At 36.8% G+C, this 24,621-nt stretch overlaps 1 protein-coding gene across 1 annotated transcript in view; it reads right to left on the reverse strand.

Moving 5' to 3' along the window:
* Positions 1 to 24,621, reverse strand: part of LOC149782388 (nephrin-like) — a 95,312-nt gene that overhangs the window by 42,891 nt on the left and 27,800 nt on the right. Inside the window, exon 14 of the mRNA XM_089933777.1 lies at positions 11,813 to 12,136. Within this exon, the coding sequence (XP_089789903.1) occupies positions 11,813 to 12,136 (324 nt within the window). The remainder of the gene's footprint in view (positions 1 to 11,812; positions 12,137 to 24,621) is intronic.

Consider the following 24,621-nt stretch of genomic DNA (forward strand, 5'->3'; position numbering starts at 1 on the left):
CTTACATGACAGCCCAAGCTCGCTTAAAATTGTACGAAGCTTTAGACTTATTAGATGATTGCGTCCTGTACTTTGACACGAAGAGCTGCACCTACATTGAATGAGTCCGTTCAGGAGCATGGACAGACGAACACCCCGTCAAGAAGATTCTAAGTTTTGTTAGTGGCGGTCGCAAAAACTACGGCTACGAATAATGGGAAACACAAGAAGTGCACACGAAGTGTAAAGTGAAAGGAGTGACTCTCAATTATCGCACTAGTATAGTGGTAAGCTGTGGTGTATTGAAATAGGCTTTGCAGTCCGGACAGGATGGAAACTTTAAATTGACCACCTAAGGACCGCACGAAAAACCCCACTCAACAAACCGTTAGTCGACCTTTGGAAAAAGTCTATCAAATTGTGTGCCACAAACGCGTGGGGCTTCTCAATAACTTCACTTTACCGTATGGACATGTCGGTATAAAAGAAATGGTCCCAAGAGGATAGACACCAAGAAGAAGGATGAATTGGCCACTGAGAAACCCAATGAGAACTCCGAGTTCAAACCATACCATTTTCCTGTCTTTTTGCCTGACTATTGTGATTGTGCCGTTGATTGGAAACGTTTCAAAAACGACCCATAGATAGAGAAGGATTACCTACTTCGAATGTTTTAGCTAGGACAGGATTTGTCTACTTGGGCCCTGAAACTGATTGGGATACGAAGTACAATGTTTCATTTGTGGTCTTAAGTTGCTAATGGATCGATGCATGTCTCTAAAGATTTAGGTATTCTGGAATACACTCGATGGTCTCCGCTCTGTCCCGAACTTTCTATGGCCTTTCACCCATCACACTGCTGTAAATTTATGACGGTACCTTATAGAATGTAGTACCATTGTACAGGGAAAAAAAAGGAAAACTTCCAAAAAGAGACATAAAAATGAAAGAAGTACAAGCTCGAGACTTCATTATGACTAGTATAAAAAGGAAAAACGTCCAAGACCGATAGTTCATTGTAATCCTTTTAAACATACATCATTCAAGTTTGGGGACTCTCATGCCAAACCCAATTTGACACCCGTTTTTCCTCATGTGATCAAACAAAGGAAACCCGCACTTCCAAAAACTTCTCATCTTTAGCTGCAGTAGCAACTGCTCACAAGTTGCCTGCTCCCAACATGAAAGGCCCAGAGAGATCGGACATGTTACAGAGTTTACTGGATTTGTCCAAGAAAGAACTGTCCCGATTTAGACCGTTGCGAACCACTCCACGATTCGTGATGCCTGTCTTCAAGTTGATACGATGTAACGACAACCATTGGCAATGCGTTCTATACTTTGACACGTTCTTTGCCAAATAGTTCAAAAGAAAATACCTATTCGTCAGAAGAAGATATTGGTACAACGGGGACAAAGTTTGCCTCTGTTGTTAGGACCCTTGCTGAAATGAATATTGGGAAAAAATGCTGGAAGGACTCGTGTGAGCAAGATAAAAGGGACCTCTGGAGTCCAAAGATCTCAGACGCGACCCTAGAAATTGAATGGAAGGACGAAAACTGGCTTTAATGCCTTACAAAAGATGGATGGAATACCATCGTTGGCAAGAACAACGGACCCTAAGTTTACCCGCCAATCCGAATTTGACCGAGCTGTCCCAGTTACAATACTCATTGCAGTCGTTGACGGATCGCAACATTTTGTCCAAAACAGAAATATCGCAAAAGTACGGTCAACTCTTGCAATCACTACAACTATTTTACTAGAAAGCTTTAGATGAAACAGCTCTGCCCACTCTGAAAGATTTTAAGGTCTTGATGAAAGGTCAATCACTCACAAAACCACCACCGCCAGCATTTTAGTCAGACACGGCCCCACTAATTCCTGCCGGAGAAGAGGTACAATTAATCTTTCAAACACCGTCAGCAGCTCCCATTCCTAGCTAGATTGCAGCGTCCTTATTCACCTCTTAACCAACACCCCAACAAGAAGAACTGAAAGCTTGGGTTAAAATGAAAGCAGCGAAAATCAAAGGAGGGAAGAAAGAAGTGAAAAATGAAAAGACCAAAGCCAGTCCATTACCACATCCACCACTACCTTAGCGCAACAGAACGTAGATTCATTTCCAAACCACCATCTCGTCCCGTCCAAAATTAGCTTCAGCAAAGAGTGGGTGACTTATCAAAAACTGGAGAAGATGTTAGATATCATTTACTATGATCCATCCTTTCCTGTTGGTTACGGGGGAGTTCAGAAATTGTATCGTGCTGCCAAAACGCATCTGAAAAATTGCCTCGCTTGGAGCACAGCATTATGCGGTTAGTGCCAGGACTGATCGGCCAGGTGTCAGGGTAATGTGACTCGGTGGGACATCATGCCATATGTCTGCGGCATGATGCCCCAGTGCTAGACATCAATATAAACTGACACACTGCAGGTATCGTAGCGATATAACTGAAACATTGTTAAAGCTGCGTTGAAAATCAACATCACACACACACAAACACAACGTCTGAAAAGTCTCTGTATACCTCATACGCAAGGAAGGATACAAGAACAAGCTACGTACACTTTACACAAATAGATTTGATGAAAATTGTCCAGAAGGCGCACCCGGGTGGAGGGCATCGATTAACAATGGCAAGCCAATTAGGTCGGTGTCTCTCATAAGGCCACCTTCATTCGTGGCTACAAATATTTCCAGCGTCATCGACATCTTTTCCAAATGTGCCTAGATCGTGCCATTGACTAACAAATCGAGCAGCGAGTTAGTGCGAGCCGTCCAATTTGTGTTGAAACAAAGCGGTGGTGACCCTCTTTAATGGCAATCTGACAAAGGCGCCGAATTTCTGAACCATGATATCGAAAACGAATTAAAGATTCGCGACATTAAATTTTTCACCAACGAGAATCCCGAAACCAAAACCAGCATCGTAGAACGTTTTCAAAAGTATCTTGAAAGAACGCATGTGGAAATATTTTACTCATCAACACTCTATCAAGTACATCGACATCTTACCACACATAGTTCAATCGTACAATCACTCTTACCCACCCTCGAAGTATTGCAGGTGTCCCCCTAGAAGCAACTACCGACAGTTAAGTGATCGTTTCCGAGCGACTGTTTGGTATATCCTCGACAGTGGTCTACCCCAAGAAAAGTGGAGTGTTGTCAGTAGGAGACTGTGTGTGCATTGGCAAAACCAAACGCACTTTCGACAAAGGCTACTTACCCAACTGGACCACTGAACTGTTTCATGTCACTGAACGAGTGCGTGACCGTCATCCTACCTTTTATACATTTGAAGACATGTACTGGGAAGTTTTAAAAGGAACGCTTTACTTGCAAGAGTTACAATGTGTCACCAAAAAAGAAGACAAGGTTTACGACAGCGAAAGCATTCTCGAACGCAGAATCCGTAAAGTGGGAAAACGTCCTGTCAAAGAAATCAAAGTATGTTGGAAATTATATATAAACTTCACAAGTCATCGATCATAAAGAGAAATGACCATCATGCCTTTTCACATAATCTCAGCTACCGCTACCACTGCAGTGACCAATCGTTCACCCAGTTCTTCTCTGCAATATCTACAAAAGCATCCCTTGTGGGTGTGGTGTGGAGAACGTGTGCCTAAAACGCAAATCGTCCTTTTCGGCCAAATCTTTTTGGTGTATTTTGCTATCGGTGCTGCCATTGCCAATGTGAGCTTTCAACAAGGAGACAAAGAACTGTGGACTAATTTACTGAGCAGCTCATCGGACACCTTCTACCCAATCCTTCCCTAAATACTCCTTGAACGGAAACAACGGAGTCCCCTACAACACCAACAACATTTTGGGCGGAGATACCACTCTGACTTCGAGTGACGCTTCGGACAGCAGAACTCTGGAATTATGAATAAAATCAACCAATTTTACGTAATCGTACCCAGTGACATTTCCATGGAGGTATTTCCTAACAACACCTTATGCTGTTATACGGAAAAAGTACCTACGGCCATCCAATTAGATCACGAAACTCACTGGGAAATGGCTTTGGTGGAAATCATTCACCATACACAATTACTAAAGTCCTTCCAAATCAAAACATTTGTTAGGTCAAAGTTCATGACAGACAAGAGCAAGACTACTTGTTTGCTCATTCAGAATACACTAATTTTAAGCATACCCCCCAAAAAATATACAATTGTATGTTTATAATTCCCCCAGGGTATTATTTTAGTGGTCAACATATGGTGGACATGATTGCTGATAAGTTCAAGGCAGTTTTTGGCAAAGCCCTGGAGAAAAAGCAAAGTGTTAAGATAGAGTGTCATAAAGTGGCTCGTCGCCTGCTGATTCAAGTTACGAAAGAGAAAGTGGTGTTCATTAAATTTTGTCCTGAATTGTTTGAAATTTGGGGCAGGGACGTTCAGTTGAGGTTGAAAATGATCAGGAAAAATGAATTACCAGTCATTTCCGACAACGATTCTTTTGTGAAGTTATTTCGTTATCCGGTAGAACTGAACCAATGACTGAATTTGATCTTTGTGTATTCCGATGTAGTCGAGTATAACGTGGTGAGACACACATCCGTACCGTTACTGTGTGTCATTCCTTTCAAAGTGGATTCTGCCACGAATACTGTCGAGGAAAGGGAAACACCTATCATGTTCACCGCGAAGCTGCACATCCTCGTTATTTACTCGCCAGTAAAATGTACTTTGACACTGTCGAAATAACTATACAAAGATCTGGGACATAATATTCCATTCAGCAATGGGAAAGTCACAGTGAAACTCCATTTTCAAAAATGATTATCCAACGAGTTGTAAATCATGTATTCAGAGTACCGAGGTGTTGTTAGAAAGCGAGGACATGGTTTATGAGATAAGCTGAAATTGGCCTTTTGTTCGGTGGTTTCGGTATTGAAACCGATAGCGACACGAGGATTGCACGATTTGAAAGCTGCCGCATTGACGCAAGACAAAGAATTTCTCCAAAATGTCATCATCGACAAGCAAAACCCCGAAGAAACAAGGACAAAGAAGAAAGAGACGACAAAGAAAACACCCCTTCAGAAGTTTCATACTAATAGAGCTAGAAAGAGTGCGAAAAGAAGGACCGTCGGTGGATTAGATATTTTTGGTTATTAAACATATAGAGAGACAAAATGATTCACGGAGAGTCTTGTGCCTGTTCCAAGTCGCAACTGGATCTGTTTGCCAGGCCACCAACCATGATGACGATGCAATAATCCCAATGGGTCAAATTTACCCAGTCTTCTCTTTGACAGATTCAGCACCCATAGAGTTTGAAATCAAAGGACAGCCCGTATATTGCATCGATCTGAATAGCAGCTACTTGTTCATCAAAGTCAACATTCTAGATTAAGAATGGAGGTAATATAGATCTCGATGGGAAAGTAGCTCCCATCAATAAATTCATGTGTTCATTGTTTAGCTGAGTGGACTTGTACTTGAATAACAAACTAGTCATCATCAGCATGGATACTTACCCTTATCATATTTACCTGGAAAATCTCTTGAAGTATGGAATAGATGCTAAGGACACTCATCTGGATGCCTGCGTGCAATGTAAACCAGATGAAGCGGACAAGATTGACATAATATTAGATTACAATGATGGATTTGAGCAGCGACTGAAAACATTTAAAGATGGACAGATTTTAGAACTAATTGATCGTTTGCATTTGGACGTGTATTTGCTGAACAGCGAGTCTGTCCGCTTAAGACTGAATCTTAGCAGTATCGCTTTCCATTTGTTGGCTGATGCTGCCGGTTAACAAACGATCATCCAAAAGCCAGACTATATGTGCGACGCGTGGAAGTGTTGCCTGAAGTGAGAAATGACATCAGTCACACTTTGAGCAAAACAACCGCTATGTATCCGATATAATGCGTGGAAGTGAAAACCTTCACCATTCCCAAGGGTCAGCGATCCATGATTAAAGATCATCAATTGCAAGAACAGCTAACAAACGTGTAATCCTTGATATCGTCGAGAATTCAGGCTTCAACGGAGCCCACAATAAAATTCCTTTCAACTTTCTGCACTTAGCCGTGTCTAAAATTGAGGTCAGTCGCAATGGCAAGACCTTGTGAACAGACCTTTCTGAACCTGCCTTTTTGCCAGGAAGAATTATTTGAGACTGTACTTGTCCCTGTACGAAGTCACGGGACAGCTGAAGACCAACAGGAGTCACGGCATAGCGTACGAAGATTATGATGGAGGCTACACTTTGTGGGCTTTTGATTTTACTTAGACCAAGGGAGCGACGAGGGACATTTCCACCCCTTTAAAATTTAGCCCGATTCAAGTAGAACTTCAGTTTGCTACACCTCTACCTGAGATGGTGAATGTCATCCTGTATGCCGAATTTGATAACACATATAAATCAACAGTTTAAGAGAAGTCATTCTAGACAGGTACAAGCTATGGAAGATTGCAATCCTACTTAAATAGTGTAGAATCTATGGAAATGGAATGGAAGGATTCCTTGAAAGCAGAACCCCAAAACAAAGTTGAAGAGGATTTAGTGATGAAGTCTAGATGGCTGGAACAAGAAAAACATTTAGTCTCCTGTTTTGCAGAACACCTGGCAGAAAACAATTACGAAATTGATCAAGAAAGATTGCTGTCGATGTCAAAACGATCATGCCAGTCAAATTCAACACGATAACTGTCTGCTGTTGAGTTAAGAAGAAAAATTGGATCAGTATCTGGACAAAGCTTGTAGTTCCATCTCGGAAAAGCCGTGTTGCATCAGTGGTATAAAGACTTCGGTGAAAATCCCTCTCTTCCACTGATGTCTCTAGAGATCCATTACGTCGAAGCTCTTTTTGATTAGAGTGCAGAGACGAAACGAAGAAACAGTTACTTGTCAGACATTTTCAAAAATGCAGGATTGCACTGATCACTTATCATTACCTGTGAAGAAAAAACAAGAAGACAAAAACAACAAAATCAATATAAAAATGGATGCCTGTGAACTTTATTACCTTTTGAACTACAGTTCGTACACTGCTTCATGGAATATATCGTGTTTGGTAAAGATGAACAGTCTCATCGCAAACCTCAAGACCATCAAGCTTCCATCATCAACACGGACGACAGTCATCTCACAGGAACCCACTGGGTATCCGTCTACTTTCCTAAATAACGTTGTGTGGAGTATTTTGATTCATATGGATTGCCACCTTTGGAAGATGACATCATCGACTTTATGAGAAGAAATGCTCAGACAACACGATTCAATAATGTGAAAGTACAAGGCACAGATTCCATGGTGTGTTGACAATATTGTGTGTATTTTCTTCATCAACGCCGTTATGGATATTCTTTGGAGCATTTAGTGACTTATTTTGATCGTCACTCTTCTAGAAATGATAACGAAGTAAATCGATGGTTTTGTGAACATTATGTTATATTGTGTCTTTAGCTAGAAAACGTAGCTTAAATTAATGGTCCAATGACTTCCAACAGTGGAAGTCTAACTTCAGTTCACAATGTTGTCAACCATGTCAAATTAGAATGTTATTTGAAACACTTTGTTAGTTTACTTGATTGTTAATGTAAAAATGTGTTGATTGTTGCTTGTTAGTTATATGAATATAAATGTTGTGTTTTGAAAAAATGAGTCAGTAGTTTGTTTGTCATTTTTATGATGAACCATGCTCTTCGACTTCTTTCTATCCCTCTCCCTCAAATCCTAGCATTCCGACATTAAACAGTGTAGGTATGTTTTTTATCGCGTCCGCGCTTGAATAATATAAAGCGGGGTAGTCTCCAGTCTGACCATCCATTGTTGACTCATTCTCCTATCAAGACGTGCTAAAGACTAGCCAAGCTGAACGAAGCTAATTGAAATTTACATCGTGTCAGGCAAAGCCTGATACCGAAGCCTGCAGAAATGGAGAATGTCAGAATGTTGAAAGTTACAGAAGACCTGATAGAAGAGCTCTTCAGAGAGGAAATAAAGAAAGAGAAAGAAGAATGGATGGAGAAATACAATTTTCAGAAACAGCAGAGAGAGCAGCAGCAGCAGGAATCATACAGAGGTTTTGCTGACTGCTGTGAGGACACCAAAGAATTATAATTCTCTTTCTTAAGAAACATACCCTATGGAAAGCCTACGGCTAGACGGGAACGCAATCTTAGACAATACAGGATTGACATAGCTCCTCGTCCACAAAAAACAGCCATTTTCGGGATTATTCAATACTCTAGAAAAGAGATACTAATTCAAGTGCCAATAATATGTTAGTAAGCTGGAAATAAATATAAGTGTGTCTATTTACCTTCTTTAGAATTGTGTCTATAATCACTTCGTTTCTTTGACTTTGTTAGAAATGTGTCTATAAGCACTTCTGTTTCCATAGCTTGTCAAATAGTCAGTGAGTTTGTGATTGTAATTAGTGTGTGTAAGTAAAATGTGAATGCAGTTAGTGTTTGTAAGTAAAAAGTGGGTGTTTCTGGGAGAGTGAAACAAATCAACCTCCCTCAGCGCTACAAGCTACAATGGTGAATTGGGAGAACGACTGTAGTAGACTGTGTGTGGGGGCACGGCCTGGGAGATGTAATCTCTAACAAGTGCATATGAAGCTCAAAAAAACAGCCCTTCTCAGGGCTATCCACAAATTTAGAAAAGAGACTATTCAAGTTGCCAATTTGTGTGAATGTTGAGTAGTGTGATTATAAACACTCACTCCTTTACTGATAGAATTGTGTGTGTGTGTGTGTTTGTATGAGCTCACGTACGTTTGTGTGAATAGTAGATTGTGTGTTTGTATAAGTGAGCATACGCTAGTGTTGATAGTAGATTGGTTGGGTTTGTAAGCGTTCGCGTACGTTTGTGTAAATAGTAGATTGTGTGGTTTTTTCCTTTCCCTTCTGTGTGGATGTATGTGGGTTTGTTTATTTCCTCCTTCCCGTGTGTGGATAGAATATTATGGTTTCGTAGATAGTATAGTATGGGCTTGTTTTTCTCCTCATCTGTGGATAGTATATTTTGGTTTGTTATTTCTCCTTCCCGTGTCTAGATGGTATATTTGTGGCTTGTGGATAGTATAGTAAGGGTTTATTTGTTATCATTCTCGTGTGTATGGATAGTATATTTAGGTTTGGTGTGTTGCTCCTCACATATGTGTTGATAGTATGTTTGTAGTTAGTTTTTCTCGTTCCTGTGTGTGGACAGCATATTTTGGTTTTGTTATTTCTCCTTCCCGAGTTTAGATAGTATATTTGTGGTTTGTGGATATTATAGTAATGATTTGTTGTTTTCTCCTTCTCGTGTGTATGCATAGTAGATAATATGAGAAGTGAGTGTAGGGGATGTTTTCCTTCACATCCGTGCTTGACACATATCAAGTCAAAGCGGTCGTCGTTCGCGCCATTCAACATTGAATAAACGGAGATGGTGATATAGTTATTAAATAAGTTAAAGGACAGTTGGATGGTGGATGTCATGTATGTGGTTGAAAGGGTACAACATGAATGGGAATATCCAGTTACCAAAGACTTTGTGAATAGGCAAGTGACCAGTCTGAAAGTAGCCAAGGGTCTGGTCCAGGGCATGGTAAAATAGGAAACCGAAACGTTACGACGCTTTATCCAACCAACATATGTTAGATGGGCACAATGAAGGAGACCCTTGATAATGTGATGAAAGTAAGGTGTTTTTTAGAAGAGATATTGAATTTGACAGAGTGGTCGTTTGTGATGTGGGGGCTGGAGAAGCAGAAGAACTAATGAGCAAAGTGATGGAAGAAGTGAAGTAGATAAAAGACATTTGGTCTAAGGAAAGAAAGGACAAATAAAACAGAACGAAATAAGAGGTGTTTGACAGACTAAATGAAAACTGAATGTGCAGGAGAAATTTAGATTGATGGGCCATCCTGACTGGATGACAGAGAAAAAGAAAAAGAAGAAAGGAATAATTGAGAAACTGAGGAAATGTTGGAAGAACTGGAGAAAATAGAAGAAACCAATAGCCCTTTCCAGGGCACCTCATATGCCTTGCTTGAAAAGATTTGCTTCCTTGCCCAATTCTGTTTAGTATGTTGTATAGTTGTTTGTGTTTGGATGTTGTATGTTGTCTGTGTTATCTCTGTTCAATTCTTATTGTCCATATGCAAACCCAATATTGTTGTCCCTACACAGGCCAAATATTCCCATGTTAAAGTCGAATTGTATCCAAATTACCGGTCCTGTATGTTCCCATGTTAAATTCACATTACTCCTAATCGCGCCCACGTCCTTTTTGACTGGGATTTCCATTGTCCCGAAACAGCCTTCATTCACTACTTTTGACCATTGTGTTAAAGTGTAATAGAGAATATCATACATGATTTTGGTCTTCCATACAAAAACTGATACATTTTAAGGGGATTTAAGGGTCCTCCCCCAACGGGGTCTCAAACGCCAGGGACCCGAATCTGGAAGTCCAGGGGGTCGAATGTCACTGGTCAAAAACGCATTCTACACTCATAAAAACTGCTCCTGGTGAAACATATGATCACAAAATGAACCAAATAATCATTTGAAAACTAATAAACTTACAAAATAATGTTCAAATTGACTTCAATAATTTCACATTATTTATAGTCACACGAATTAGTTCGCCGATGCAATTGACACTGAAGTTATTTGATGTGCAGGTCAGTGTTCACATCATAATTAAGTCATTATAATTTCCCAATGTTTGCAGCAAATATATTATGCTTCTCTCTATTCATAACAAATCTGTAAATAAAAACCCAAGTACATCAACTATAAACAAATAATCCCACACATTCACTTGTCTTTTTCTCCATTGGACACAGCTTGTTGATATGCCAGTCGAGTTCTTTTGTGGCTTTGGCAAAGATTTTGTTTAGCCTTACTTTTTGTCACCTATGACTTTTTTTTTGTTTTTTTAGCTCAATGTGCAAGCGTTCCGTTTCCTTCTGAATTATAGCCTTTTCCCTTTCAAGCTGGTACTTGTATTGGCGACATGCAGTGCGGCATATTCTGACAAAAGGCTAAACCTGTTTTCTCATGTAAGAAATCTTTCTTCTTATAGTAATTAATTGAACTTTTTCTAGATGCCTTCTGAGCTACAATATTTTTTCCTATGCAGCTTCTTTTGTAGGTACCGTTCCAAACACAATTCACGTATTTCAGATCTTTATTGCATAGGTAACAAAATGCCAGTCATCTTGCATTAAGTTGCCTTATAGACTGATAGTTAAATTTTCGTCAACTTTTCGCTCTAGCCATTCTCATTTCTATATGTTTTATAATCTTTATCTAAACTTCTCGTGTCATGGTCTCTCTCAACAACGCGGGACTCCACATTTTGCACGCATGCTTCTTCTTTTCATTGCCACCAGCTTCCAATACACAAAGATTCAATGGATGAATTTAAACCTTTGACCAATCAGAAAACTCTTTACGATAGTATTGTGATAACTAATATATGGAACAAACAATATACAAGGATCGTTGAGGAATGGGAACGGGCAGACCATTTTTAAAAAACTGGATCGGAGATGATACAAATCGGACTGTATTAAGAAAAATCCGTTTAAAGTCAGAGAAAAAGCGGAATTCTGCTTTAAAATTGGAGAAAAATCATGTCTGGAATATATGCATACATACAGTGCATACATACATATGTAATGCTCACTGCCTCACACCATTTTCCCGCTTGGTTAAATATTAGATCTAATCTAGAGTGGATCCCATATGATGGGGGATATTGCATGTACATAAATGTTCCAGTTTCTTGAAATATTGTTCTATTTAACTATAAATCCAAAGAACTCAATTCAAATTTCATGTGAAACTTACTCTCTGGTTTTATTTCCAATGTAACTTCATTAAATCCAATGCTGTTGGTGACATTAATTGTGTAGTTCCCAAAGTCTTCCTGGCTGCTAATGCTGATATTGAAATTTGCTCTGAAAACCTTGGCTGGAACATAATATTTGTACACTGGAAGGTTGTCTGTTTCAATCTCCACAACACTGTATGCTTTGTATTCTTTACTTGTGTTTGAGTGTTGCAGGGTCACATGACCAGCATCTGTGTTAGAATAATAATCTAGCTGAATGGCAATGATTCTTCCAATACCACCTGGTACAATCTTGGGAATCTTAAGTATCACTGGAGGAGCTGCAAGACGAAAGTCATATTTTTGAGTAAAATAAATAATTTAGGGAAAAAAATTAGTGTACAGAACATTTGTATATATGACATGGGGAATAGTTGTAATATTCTCAACGATTTAATAAGCATAAAATAACGTGTTCTGGTGCATACCCAATACTCATGGTATTTGCATGAATGTGGTGCCAGCATATATGTACGTGGTTCCCACGCTTTTCTAAACTTAAATGGTCAGGTCTTTACCAGGTTTTCTTCAGGATGAAATTAATGTTGTCAAGGTTAACATATGACCATTACTAAATGGAGCTAAAGAACAATTTGGATTATAAAACATGCATTTTCCACATCTGACAAAAGATGTTTCTCTTTCAAGACTGTCCAAAACATATGTCGGGAAATATGATCCTGTACAAAACCACAAAATGAGTCACATAAAACAAATCTGACTATATTCCTATAATTAGGCAGTTCAGGTCATTTTAATGTATAGAATACAAAGTCTAACTTGACTTTGCTGTCCTATATTATGTTGCTACATGGAAACAACATGAAGAGCATAAATTGTTGTGTTTCCTTTCAAACCTTTAATTGTAAAGAATTCCAGACCAATATATGTGCATGTCATGCAAAGTAAACATTTCCTATCACAGTATGAAAAAATAACAATAAATGCAAAGCATTAGAATCTTATCTTGTAACGAAAAAGGTTTAACCCGAAATGTATGTATGCCAATACCATCTCAAACAAGACTGATTTATCAACCAACATAAACCCCTTGAGATAATTTGGTTAAAAATTCCATCATTTAAAGACATTTACAAACAAAAAAGGGTTGATTTAAGTTTTGACAAAAACCCTTCAAAATTAGATATTGTTGTATAAACGAGGACTGCATTTTGTTGTAAAATCAACTTGTCTTCTTGCAGTTCAGTAAACCAGTCACAAAACCTGTATTGATACATGGGCAAGTATTATAATCGTTATGTCTTTAATCCGCTGACAGACTATACGAAACTCGGCATAGATGTAACCTGACCCGGTACTCGCCATTTGCACTAATAGTCACATAGCTTAACAACTCGCACTCAACGGCATCGGAAGTCCAATAATCACGTGATATCAACAACAACTCCTTTTAAGTGTCGTTGTAATAAATTTCAATTATATTAAATGAAAGTATGATACCTTTTGTTAAAACCAGAAAAAAATATAATTCTCAACATATTTATTTCGAGAAAAACTAGAAGAAACTTAGCCAGTCTAATTCAACAAGCATAGTAGTTTGGTTTCCTGCTTCGTATGCTGCACACGTGAGAGAGCACCTGTCAACTTTGTAGCCACGTGATACAACAAAACTCCAGAAGTTGGTCTCAGAATAAATATAGAGAACTGTGTGCTCTTTCGTTTTTGCATTTGTATTACAACCAGTATACGACCTTCATTTATTTTTTTCTACAATATATTAAAATTACGGTTGTGAGATTTGGTATGCTCGTGCGACTAGCAATCGAAATCGCTAGTACCAGCTCAAATAAAAAAAGTTGTGAAAGTCGAGAAAGATGTCATGTCTGAATATCAAGCAAACGTGTTTCAGCAAGGGTTATGAGGAATTGTTGTCTAATTACATGTACTAAAACATATTTTGACTTGCTTTAATTGAAAAGTACAGTACCGAGCAAATAAAGCAATGATATTTGGGCAGAAAATGCCGGCTGGAGGGAAGTAAATATTTGAGACCCGGTACAAATGGCACCGATGAGAGAAGAAGTACCCTGGGTGAGCTCAAGCCCATGAGAAAAAGCTTATATGGTTTCGTTCGACCTGTCGTGATCCAGCCTTTCTTACCACCAGTACTCCTGAGTGCAGCCACCACAATCACCAATTACCAAAGAACAAAGGAACAGGAAAACAAGAACAAAGAAATAATACTAAGAAGAGGAAAAGATAAGTAGCCCGCCAATCCTTGAACAAAGGAAGTGCACAGAACAAAGGAACTCTAGAAAAAAGGAACAATACGAACACACAGTAAGATAGTAATATTGCAATATAAGTTAAGCCTTACTGTTAACACTACCCTTGTATCTTTATGTTTACTCGCTACTAACAATAAAAATCTTATTATATTGGCGCCATTATCCTAAAACAAAAAATAAGTCCATTTTTTTATCATCTCCACTAAGCAAAAATAAACGATTAAATCGAGAGTTAAAATCTAATTAAAAAAACAAAATTCAATCAATACCTACAGCATATTGCTGATAGCTCTACCTTAGTACAATGTTAATAAGCAATCCAACTTACATAGGACATTATATAAGACAATAGCAAAAAAACAAAATTTACAATTAAAATCCTCAATTGAAATCAATCTATACACACCGTTAACTACACCTAGATCTATAACTATCCAAACCTAATTAATTTACAATAGAAAGGTCTCACCTTAATAGGAACAATTCATTATTAAAAAATTAGTCAAACAACTAGACAATATGGCTCAAAACAAGTATGCAAACAAAATGGTGCTCAATGCCAGAAAGAAAACAAAACAAGATAAGCAACTTGACAATGTCAGGAAAATGTCACTCACCAACCAAACAGAAAACATATCCTCAATACAAAAAGAAGAACTAGATACTAGCTTAAGCCCTTCAATAAAACAAATCAAACCAAAAAATCTAACATTCACTGCCAGCTCCCCACAAAATATGTTAATCGCTTCAATAAATTATCTTGACACAACCTCACTTCAAGCGCCCTGATCAGACAAACGAATATAAAGATACCCACACTATATTTGGAACACATAATCGCAAAATCCCTCTCGAACTGGACCAACAGTTAGATGTCAAAACAAGTCTACAAACATACAACCTACTTGAATGTCCCCAATCTAAACCACCAATTGGAATCCTGATAAGCGAAGTACCCCAAACAACTATTACACAAAGCGAACCACATCTAAACTAACCTAATGTAAACGACACAGCAACCAATCTAAACGTAACAGCTCCAGCTTCAACTACACAGCAAACTAGTACCCCCTCAGGACAGCGAGATCAAGCAATAATGGAAAACAGAATGTCTCAAAGAATAAACCACAAAAAAGAAAAAAAAACAACACAAGAGCCAAACCCCAGACCCCTCAGGAATCAATGAAGGCAACGGAACCAACAGCAAGCCACCTAAAAGTAAACCACATAAATCCAGCTACCCCTTTACTATAGACAGCTCCAGGTAATAATTACCCTATTTTGTTAAAGGAAATCTTCCTATAGAAAAAACCCACCACCTCTCCAACCAAAACTGGGAAACAGGATACATGTACTAACAAATCCTCTTCCCAGGAAACAACCAAGATTGTATTCACTGGAACATAAGTTTATACATAAGCAGTAGGATAATCAACTGTTCCACCTAAGCAACAACATCATTATAGGCGCCCTTTCCCGAGCAGACTGTGGGCAATTTAGGTTATTTGGACCAAGCATTGACTTCCTAATTGTTCACTGCACCAAGCTCAACCAAGTGAAAAAATTCCTGCAAAAGGAATACCTATGCTCATTAGAGATAAAAACTAAATTTACCACAAAATACAAAATATACCTACTAAACCTGAGAGCAAGAAACCCGCTGAATCCAAAACAGACAGCCAAACTACCAAGCCACCCCTAAATACTAACTTCAAAGCAGTACTAACCCTCAAAGGATATAATAAGAATTAAATGACCAAACACTGCTTAAAAAAACTCAATGAGAATGGTGCAAAAATAGAAACACCATACCGGCTTAAAAATCATAAAGGACTACCCACTACTAAAGCAGTTATAGTATCAAAACAAGCACTACAACGTTGATAAAAGTAGGTCCTTTCGGAGTAAAACACAGACTAGAACCTTTTGTCAACAAACCCAAATGCTGCACTAACTGACGGCATTGGAGACACTACGCCTATAAATGTCAATACAAATATAGATGTGGCCGGTGCGGGGGCCAACATAGAGAGTCATGTAAAAATAGAATTATCAAATGCCCCAAGTGCAGAGAACCACACCATCCCAGAGCATGTGAATGCCGTATATTATCATAGAAAATCTGATAATTGAACTCTTAAATGCAAAACATTTGATATATCAGGCAGACGAAAGAGAAAAGAACGATTGATAACAGCAACACAAATTCCATCAATTGAAAAAAAAGGAAATCACCTAATCTCTCAACTCCAACCAGAACAACTACAAATCCACCGCCACAAAAAAAATTAATCCGACACAAAATGTACCAAACTCTGAAACCACATCAGCAGGAATGCAGTCAGGCAAAAATTCAAAATCATAACAATAAAGAAACCCAGTCATGCATCCCCCAACCAAGATTATCAAAGCATCATCACATGGTAGATATGGATTGAAAGAGATAATTAAATCTAACAGCACCAGACCCCCGACATTAGAAAACATAATAGAACACCAATCAAACATTGTCATGCTATACTCACAATTACTCCTCAATCCACGATCATAACCACAACCACCACCAATCTTAATGCATAGCACAACTAAAAGAATCGTTACTATCTGGCAATGGAATTGCAGGTGCCTATCTAAAATCTTACTTGAATTAATACACAAAATCATAACGCAATCAATAAACCCGACATAATCTGCCCCGCAAGAAACACACTTACCAGAGAATACGACGTATATACCCAAAATCTCCGAATACTCACCAGGTATATTCAAAATTCGTAGCAATGGAAAAAAGGAGGAGGACTTGCAATAGTTCTAATAGACTCCCTGCCAAAATCTGAAACATTAATGACCTCAATGCCAAATATCAATAACAAAATTGAAGTTCAACCCGTATAACTCAAATAATATAACGATACCAACATATATGACTCGGGGGACCATGACAACCCACTCAACTTAGAATCCTATCAACAAATCTCCAGTAACCAGTCTGGAAACTTAATCATGTGTGGCAACTTCAATGTTCACGATGAACTATGGGGAAAAATTAAAAGGGATAAAAGAGGCAAATAATTGAAGAATGGATTGTTGAGTCCAACCGAACCATACTCAATGATGTGTCTAAAACTCGACTTAATCCTGAGGATGGCTCCCAATCAGCAATCGATCTTACTCTATTCACACTCAAACTAGACCAACTTACAAGCTGGAGGCTTGATCAATATAACACATTAGGTATGGCCATTTCCCAATGATAATCTCCCTCCGAATATCAGTTCAGCGCAACGCCCATGAAGCCCCACCGAAATGAAGATATAAAACTGAATGGGATAACTTTAGAAACACCCTAATCGCTACTAATACCAAAGAGCCCGAAGATCCAGATATAACAATATTACATGACAATGTAATTAATACTATAATTAATGCAGCTACCCTAAATATACCCCCCCCCAAAAAAAAAAACAAAAAAAAAAAAAAAAAAAAAAAAAACAACAATCAAACTAAACAATAAATACCATGGTGGGATGATCAATGTCAAAAAGCACATAGATATAAAAATGTACTTAACAAATATATACAAACAAGACACTTAATAGATTTCAACCAATATAAAGACAAAGAAAATCACCTTAAAGAGGTAATACAACTAGCCAAAGAAAAAACATGGCAACGCTTCTGCTCCAAATTGAACCTCAAATCTAACTCCAAATAAGTTTGGGACAAAATAAAATCTATCCGGGAAAAAGCTATTAACTTAACACCGAAGCTGAAAAATGCTACAACCAACCATGACAAAGCTAACCTACTTGCTAACCATTTCTCGGCTAGTAGGAGTAATACCAACCACACTAGGAACTTCCAGGAACACAGACAGAAATCTCAAACCACACTTCCTAACCTCTTTAAAGACCTAGGGTTCAAGAACTCACATTTAAATTCCGAAATCACCCTATACGAATGGAAAATAGCGCTAAGGTCTAAAGAAAGAAACCTCACCTTGGAAAGATCAAATTGGATATGTCATATACAAACATATTCAAAACAATATTGCAACAACCATTATAAAACTGCTCAACCTAATTTTGCCAAGTGGAAAACTACCATTCAGCTGGAAACAAGCAACTGTCATCCCAATCCCTAAACCAGGTAACGAACCTAATAATATTAACTCATATCATCACATCTCCCTCACTAGTAACATATATAATATGATAGAAACCATCCTAGCCAACAGATTAAAGCACACATAGAAAGTAAAAAACTCCTATCAGAAAATCAATATGGCTTCCGTACGAGGCTCTCAACCACAGACCAACATTTAAGACTTGAAGCCGATACCATACTAGCTTTCAACTCCTAAAGAAAATCAGACGAACAACTTATAGCAGTCTTATTTGACGTTGAAAAATATTTTGATCTTGTCTGGACCAAAGGATTGATTGCAAAACTCATCGACTTCGAAATTACTGGACGCATGCTTAACTCGATCGAAAACTTCCAAACATGTCACATAATAAACATTAGAAATTATATGATTGTAGCTTTTTTAGTTTATTCCCATTGTGCTAAAATCAATTCAGGATGGACATACAAAAGCACACATAATGACAAAGACACATACTGATGGACATACGCAACTGGCAATTTATGCTACTGTATAGAGGGTGCAGAGAATAAAAGCAAACATGAAATTGGAATAATCACACAATCCTGACCCTTTTTTCTAATCATGTAGACAACTAGTGAGTTCACTATTTGAACTTGCGGAAAGCAGTAAAATACTGGTATCTAGTATTTTTGTCTTCAAATCAGAATACATTACTTTATTCTTCTCATGCTCTGTCTCTTCTGTTTAAATAGATTGATCAGATATTAAAAAATTTATAAAGTCCCAATTGGTTGCTAAACACCTGCTGTACACATGTTATGTACCACCATCACCAACCTATTAAGCATGTTTGGGTCAGGAGCACCCACATAGTTATGTTTGGGTGGGTGGCAAAAATGTAGTGGTCAGCTATTAAGTATACAAATGGAGTCCAATTCACGTTAAGAGGTGACATCGGTTAGGGGAAGTGACCCTTCTTGCCCCTATGTGCGGATGCTCATGGCATGGACTCAAAATTACCAAATTGCTCAGTAGGGACTGCATGAATTGCGGTCAGACAATTCCAGTAACAGCATGGTTTATGCTCTTATTTTTAATCTATAATAAACTAAAACATTTGTACCATCCTACAGTTTTAAGTTTTATTTATCTTATTTTATAGGAAGAGATGATCATTACCTACCATGATGCCATGCTGGCTATGAAAATGTCAATGTTATTACTGCTGGAAAACGGTTTGTTCCACATAGATGAAATAATAATAATAATAATAATAATAATAATAATAATAATAATAATAATAGTAAGAATAACAATACTACTAATAATACTACTAATAATAATAATAATAACAATAATAAGAATAATAATAATATTAGTAATAAAAATAATAATAATAGTAAGAATAACAATACTACTATTACTACTACTACTACTACTACTACTACTAATAATAATAATAATAAACTCTTTTGAGAATTTTGTCAGGCAATTTACTGGAATCTTATAATTTAAATGAGTTTATTTATGTAAAAATGATAGGAAATGTCAGGAGGGTATGTCTAATAGAGGTATTCGTTCTTGCAATCAAAAGTTCAACGTCACAAACAAAGTTACAAAAGCAGTTGAAAGACTGCTGCAATATCAAGGTAATATAAGATCTTTTAATGACCTATAACCATGACAAAGTGCATATAACTGTATAATTCTTTGTTCAATATATTTATTTTGCCATTGTGCTGAAATGGATTTGGAATGGGCATACAGATGTACAGATATAAGGACAGATAAATGTTTTTATGGACATAAGCAAAACAAAATGGCCCTTCTGCAATCCCAGTAGTGGCACAAAAACACTGACATGACAATTTTAATTTTTTCAACATTAATAATATTTCTGCTTTCCTAAATTGTCCTGTTGGAATTCTTGGCACATTTGCACAAATCAACTTTTATTGCTACACAAAACCATTTGACATCTCCTAATGCAGTGTTTTAGTTTGGATTATGCTTTTATTGAGATCCCATCTTATGACAATGTGTACAATATGTTATTATATACATTTAAATTATTTGATATAATTTATAAATATATTATGTGATCAGTACAGTGTAATTCCAACTGCTAACTGCCATTTTATTGGTTATATCATTTGAGGCACATCATTATTTTTACATGGTACAGATATATATTTTTCTTCGCTTGCAATGTGTTTGTTGTCATTTTAATGTATTATTAGTATCCTACTTTGTAACTATGGATATAATTTAAACCCAGTTGGGAAACTTGTTGAAATCATTATCATACTATGTACTTTAATATACAGTGTTTATGACGTAAAATTGATTTGATACACTGACTAAGCATAGATGAAAGAGTGTAGAACTCTTAATCCAAGTATTGTGGGCTTGATACCTGCCTATGCCAGTCTAGTTTATCTGTTTCAGTGTGTCATAGGGAAATACACTTAGCTCCAATTTTTTCAGTGTGATATCGTGAATAATGTGTTCAAAGTAAAGAAAGTTGATACTGTGAAATGTGAAAAATTATGAGGTAATGATTTTGGCTGGGACATGGCTTAAGTAGAATAGTCTAAATGATGAAATAGAAAAAAGAATCTTAACCATTTCATTTTAATATATTTTAATTGATAATTTTATATTTCTTTTTTTAAAATAAAATAACTCTTTTGAAATTATAAACTTAGTTAATTTGTAAAGATACAGGAATGGTCCTGGATCTGGCTGGTTGCATTTAATACATACAAGACTGAATTAATGCTAATATAAAAAGGGCCCCCAACTATCCATTATGTATACATAGCAGAAACAAGTGTACAAGAGGTTTCTCATTCCAAACATGTGGGTATTATATTGGCTATTGTTCCTTATAGTACAAATATATTCAACGTTTGTTTTCTCTGATAAAACCTGGGAGGATTTTCAAAACTTAAAAAAGTTTTAAATTAAAACCAGATTGATTTGTCTTTGGAAACGCGTACACAATTGCTATATAAGTTTTGGGCAAAATCTCAGTTTGTTGAACTTTCGGCTTCTAATGACTTGATTGACAGTGTGTGTGTGTGTGTGTGTGTGTGTGTGTGTGTGTGTGTGTGTGTGTGTGATTTGGATTTGTAACGTAGCTTTAACAATGTTTCAGTCATATTGCTACGATGTCTGCAGTTAGGCAGTTTATAGTGTTGTCTAGCAATGGGGCATTATGCCGCACACATTGAGTATCATCTCCCACCCAGTCACATAATATCAAGACAATAGACAGACCGGTCCTATTACTAACCTCTTAATACTGAGCGCCAAATGAGGCAGCTGACATTTGTATAAGTCTTAGGTATGACTCGGCAGGGGTTTGAACCTGTGACCTCCCGCATTCGAGGCGGACGCTTTAAACATTAGGCCACCTGTGCGGTCTCTTCATGGACAGAAGTATTGCTATGTTAAGATACAGATGTACAAATCTGTTCAAAGCATGAAATAAATATTCTTCCTCAGTGGGTATGGAGGTTTATCAACACGGTATCAGAGTGTGGCAGTGGTACCGATTTTCTGGACTGATCTTTTTGTACACACAAGGGCTGCATCAATTATTCAATTCCTAACGAACCAAAATACATTAAACGAACTTAAAATATTAGATTAGACGATTTATGTTTAAAATTTTATGTTCATCACCTATGTAAATCACATATTTAAAAATATTTATAAAGTGGCATCAGAATGAATTAATTGTTATATAATTTTGTATATTTTTTACACAATAAATACATTTTTGATAGAGAGGTAATCAATGATTTATGTACACAAGTGATATGACGCTAGCTTAAACCAGGTTTTTTCTCAGTAATTGCAGAAATCCCACTATTTGTGAGAAAGGAGTTTTGATTTATAAAACCAAAACCAATCAAAAATTACTAAATCTTATAATCATTTATTAATAAGAAACATTAGTGAATATGCTCAGAGCTGACCGCAGAAACGGTCATACAGATAATAAAGGTTTTTAAAAATAATAGTTACATCATCAAAGCTTTAGAATACTACTTTTGTCTAGTTTTATATGCTGGAGGTTCATAATACATAAGTAGGAGAGTGAGAGAGAGAGAGTGAAAGGTGTGGGTACACAAATTGTGTGGGTAGAATGTCTGCAGTGTTAACAAATGTGTAAAATAAATGCAAGGAGGTTGTAATGTCCTGAACATCTAACTTGGTAAATTACATATCAATACATATCTCGAAAAAAATCTGAAAAGTCTCCATGCAAGTGATTTGCAGTTACACAGGAACAACTGCAGAATCACATAACATCACACTGGTATTTTTAGCAATTATAGTCGATTGGATTACAGGAACTTGATACTGATAGTGCTGATATTTGATAGCCTTCATGTCCTATAATCCAGTAATTGGGTTTCTCGTAAAGGCAATCTGATATTAGTTGTCTGGTCATTTCTGAAACTTCATCCTCAGAGAGGTGAGACTGTAGGGCAAAATGCAGCACAAACATAAGTGGGACATAAATTACGATGTTTTTGTTTTCAAAGACATCTTTGTTTTGAGGACAGAAAAGAAGACACTACATATATCTGCATCAGCAGTCAGTCAATATGTGAAGGTATATTTCCCATGTTATGATATTGTAATCAATTGATAAAATAGTTTCTTTTAATTTGATAGTTAGGTTATCGTATGTCTTGTATAACCTTTACATAAAGTAATTTCCAAAATCAAACAGGTTGACAAATATTAGTGAATTGCTTTCTTTTAAATGATATCAATATTTTATATTAGCTTTTGCTAGTCGTATTCAGTTAGCATTTTTAAACATAATTCTAAACATTATCTTAGATTAACGACATCCATTATGTATGTAAAGCGTATTGACTATAACTGAGCTGCAAATTTTGACCCATTGATAAAAATATATGCTACCATAGCATTTTATATATGAATTTGCTGTATTGTGGCAGTTGAAACACAATAAGAGGCCAAATCAGACCATCTACCACGCATCGTCATTATCTAGTCTAAAGACAAATATTAATATATTCCTTGTAACGTGACTTGAATGATACTTTCCATTTGATCATTTTGCCAGTCACACATATGAGTGGTCTTTAGTAGCCCGGTCTTGGCAGAACATTACTTGAACATGTAATGTGAAATACTCCTTACACATGTTTATTCACATTGTAAGTATTTGAGGAGAATAAAGTATGCAAACTATCTTACACATGTTATGAATACTGGATATTGGTCAAGAGTTTACATAGGCACACATTTGTAGAAATTGTTCTTAAGCAAATTCCTGCCGAACTAGTGGATTAGAGTTAGAAATTACACAATTAAATTTTCCATCAGTTTCCGTATAAAGCAGAAAACCTTATGTTTCCAACTTTTTTTTTTACTCCCATTGACGATGCATGCTATTATTCAATCTTGATGAAACATATTATGTTAAGAATATTTGACATGTACTATAAATGTGCAAGTTGTTCACTTGTACCTTTTCTATATGACATAATTCACTTATTTATTTTTAAAATGTGTTTAAAGGGACCATTTATCCTGTCATATATGCTATACAGTGTATGTTTCTCAAAAGTCACTGACTTTATATTATTTTCATTGTTGGTATGCAGGTGGTTTTCATATTAGTAGTAACCAATTAACTTTAATTTTCTGTTTCAATGCAGGAAGTAGAGTGAGCAAGAGTTAGATCTCGTCGACTATAACAACAATTTTATCTGGGCATTTTTTTGAAGAAACCACTTTTACATTTTGTGAAGCACCAACAGACAAAGTGCAAAACAATGACTTAAAATACAACACCAGCATCATGGCAATAAAACCTGATACAATTGACTAAAGCATATACATATATGTTATCAGTTTCTGGACAAGTAACAATTGGTACAATATTTATGAAATCAACAATTATCGAAGAATGTGGAAACTGAAACATGAAATTATTTAAAATAAGGCTAACATTCTTGTGACTTGAACCCATAAATGGCCACTGACAAGTGGCACAAAACTCGTTTTTAACCATATTACACAAAGCAAATTAGATTTGTAAGATTTGTGATTTACTTTCCTTTGGACAGTTTCATTCTTCCACGACATCACTGTTTTGAGGAATATTAAAATAACTTTTTCATCTTTATTGCTAAACTGTGAAAACTCAGAATTTAGTCTATATGGGATCTTTTTATATGTTGTCAAAACAGTATTATGACACTAGATGTAGTTGGGGCCCAGAGTGGTCTTGCGGTCTAAATCGCTCATCATTACAGATCATTGCAATCTCACCTCTGTCTGCGTGGGTTCGATTCTCGGGTTCGGAAAATGTGGGTGAGAAAGCTTGCCAATGGTTTATCATGGGTCGGTG

The sequence above is a fragment of the Sinohyriopsis cumingii genome, chromosome 15 (assembly GCF_028554795.1).
Source record: "Sinohyriopsis cumingii isolate HCF-2022 chromosome 15, ASM2855479v2, whole genome shotgun sequence".
Lineage (NCBI taxonomy): Eukaryota > Metazoa > Mollusca > Bivalvia > Unionida > Unionidae > Sinohyriopsis > Sinohyriopsis cumingii.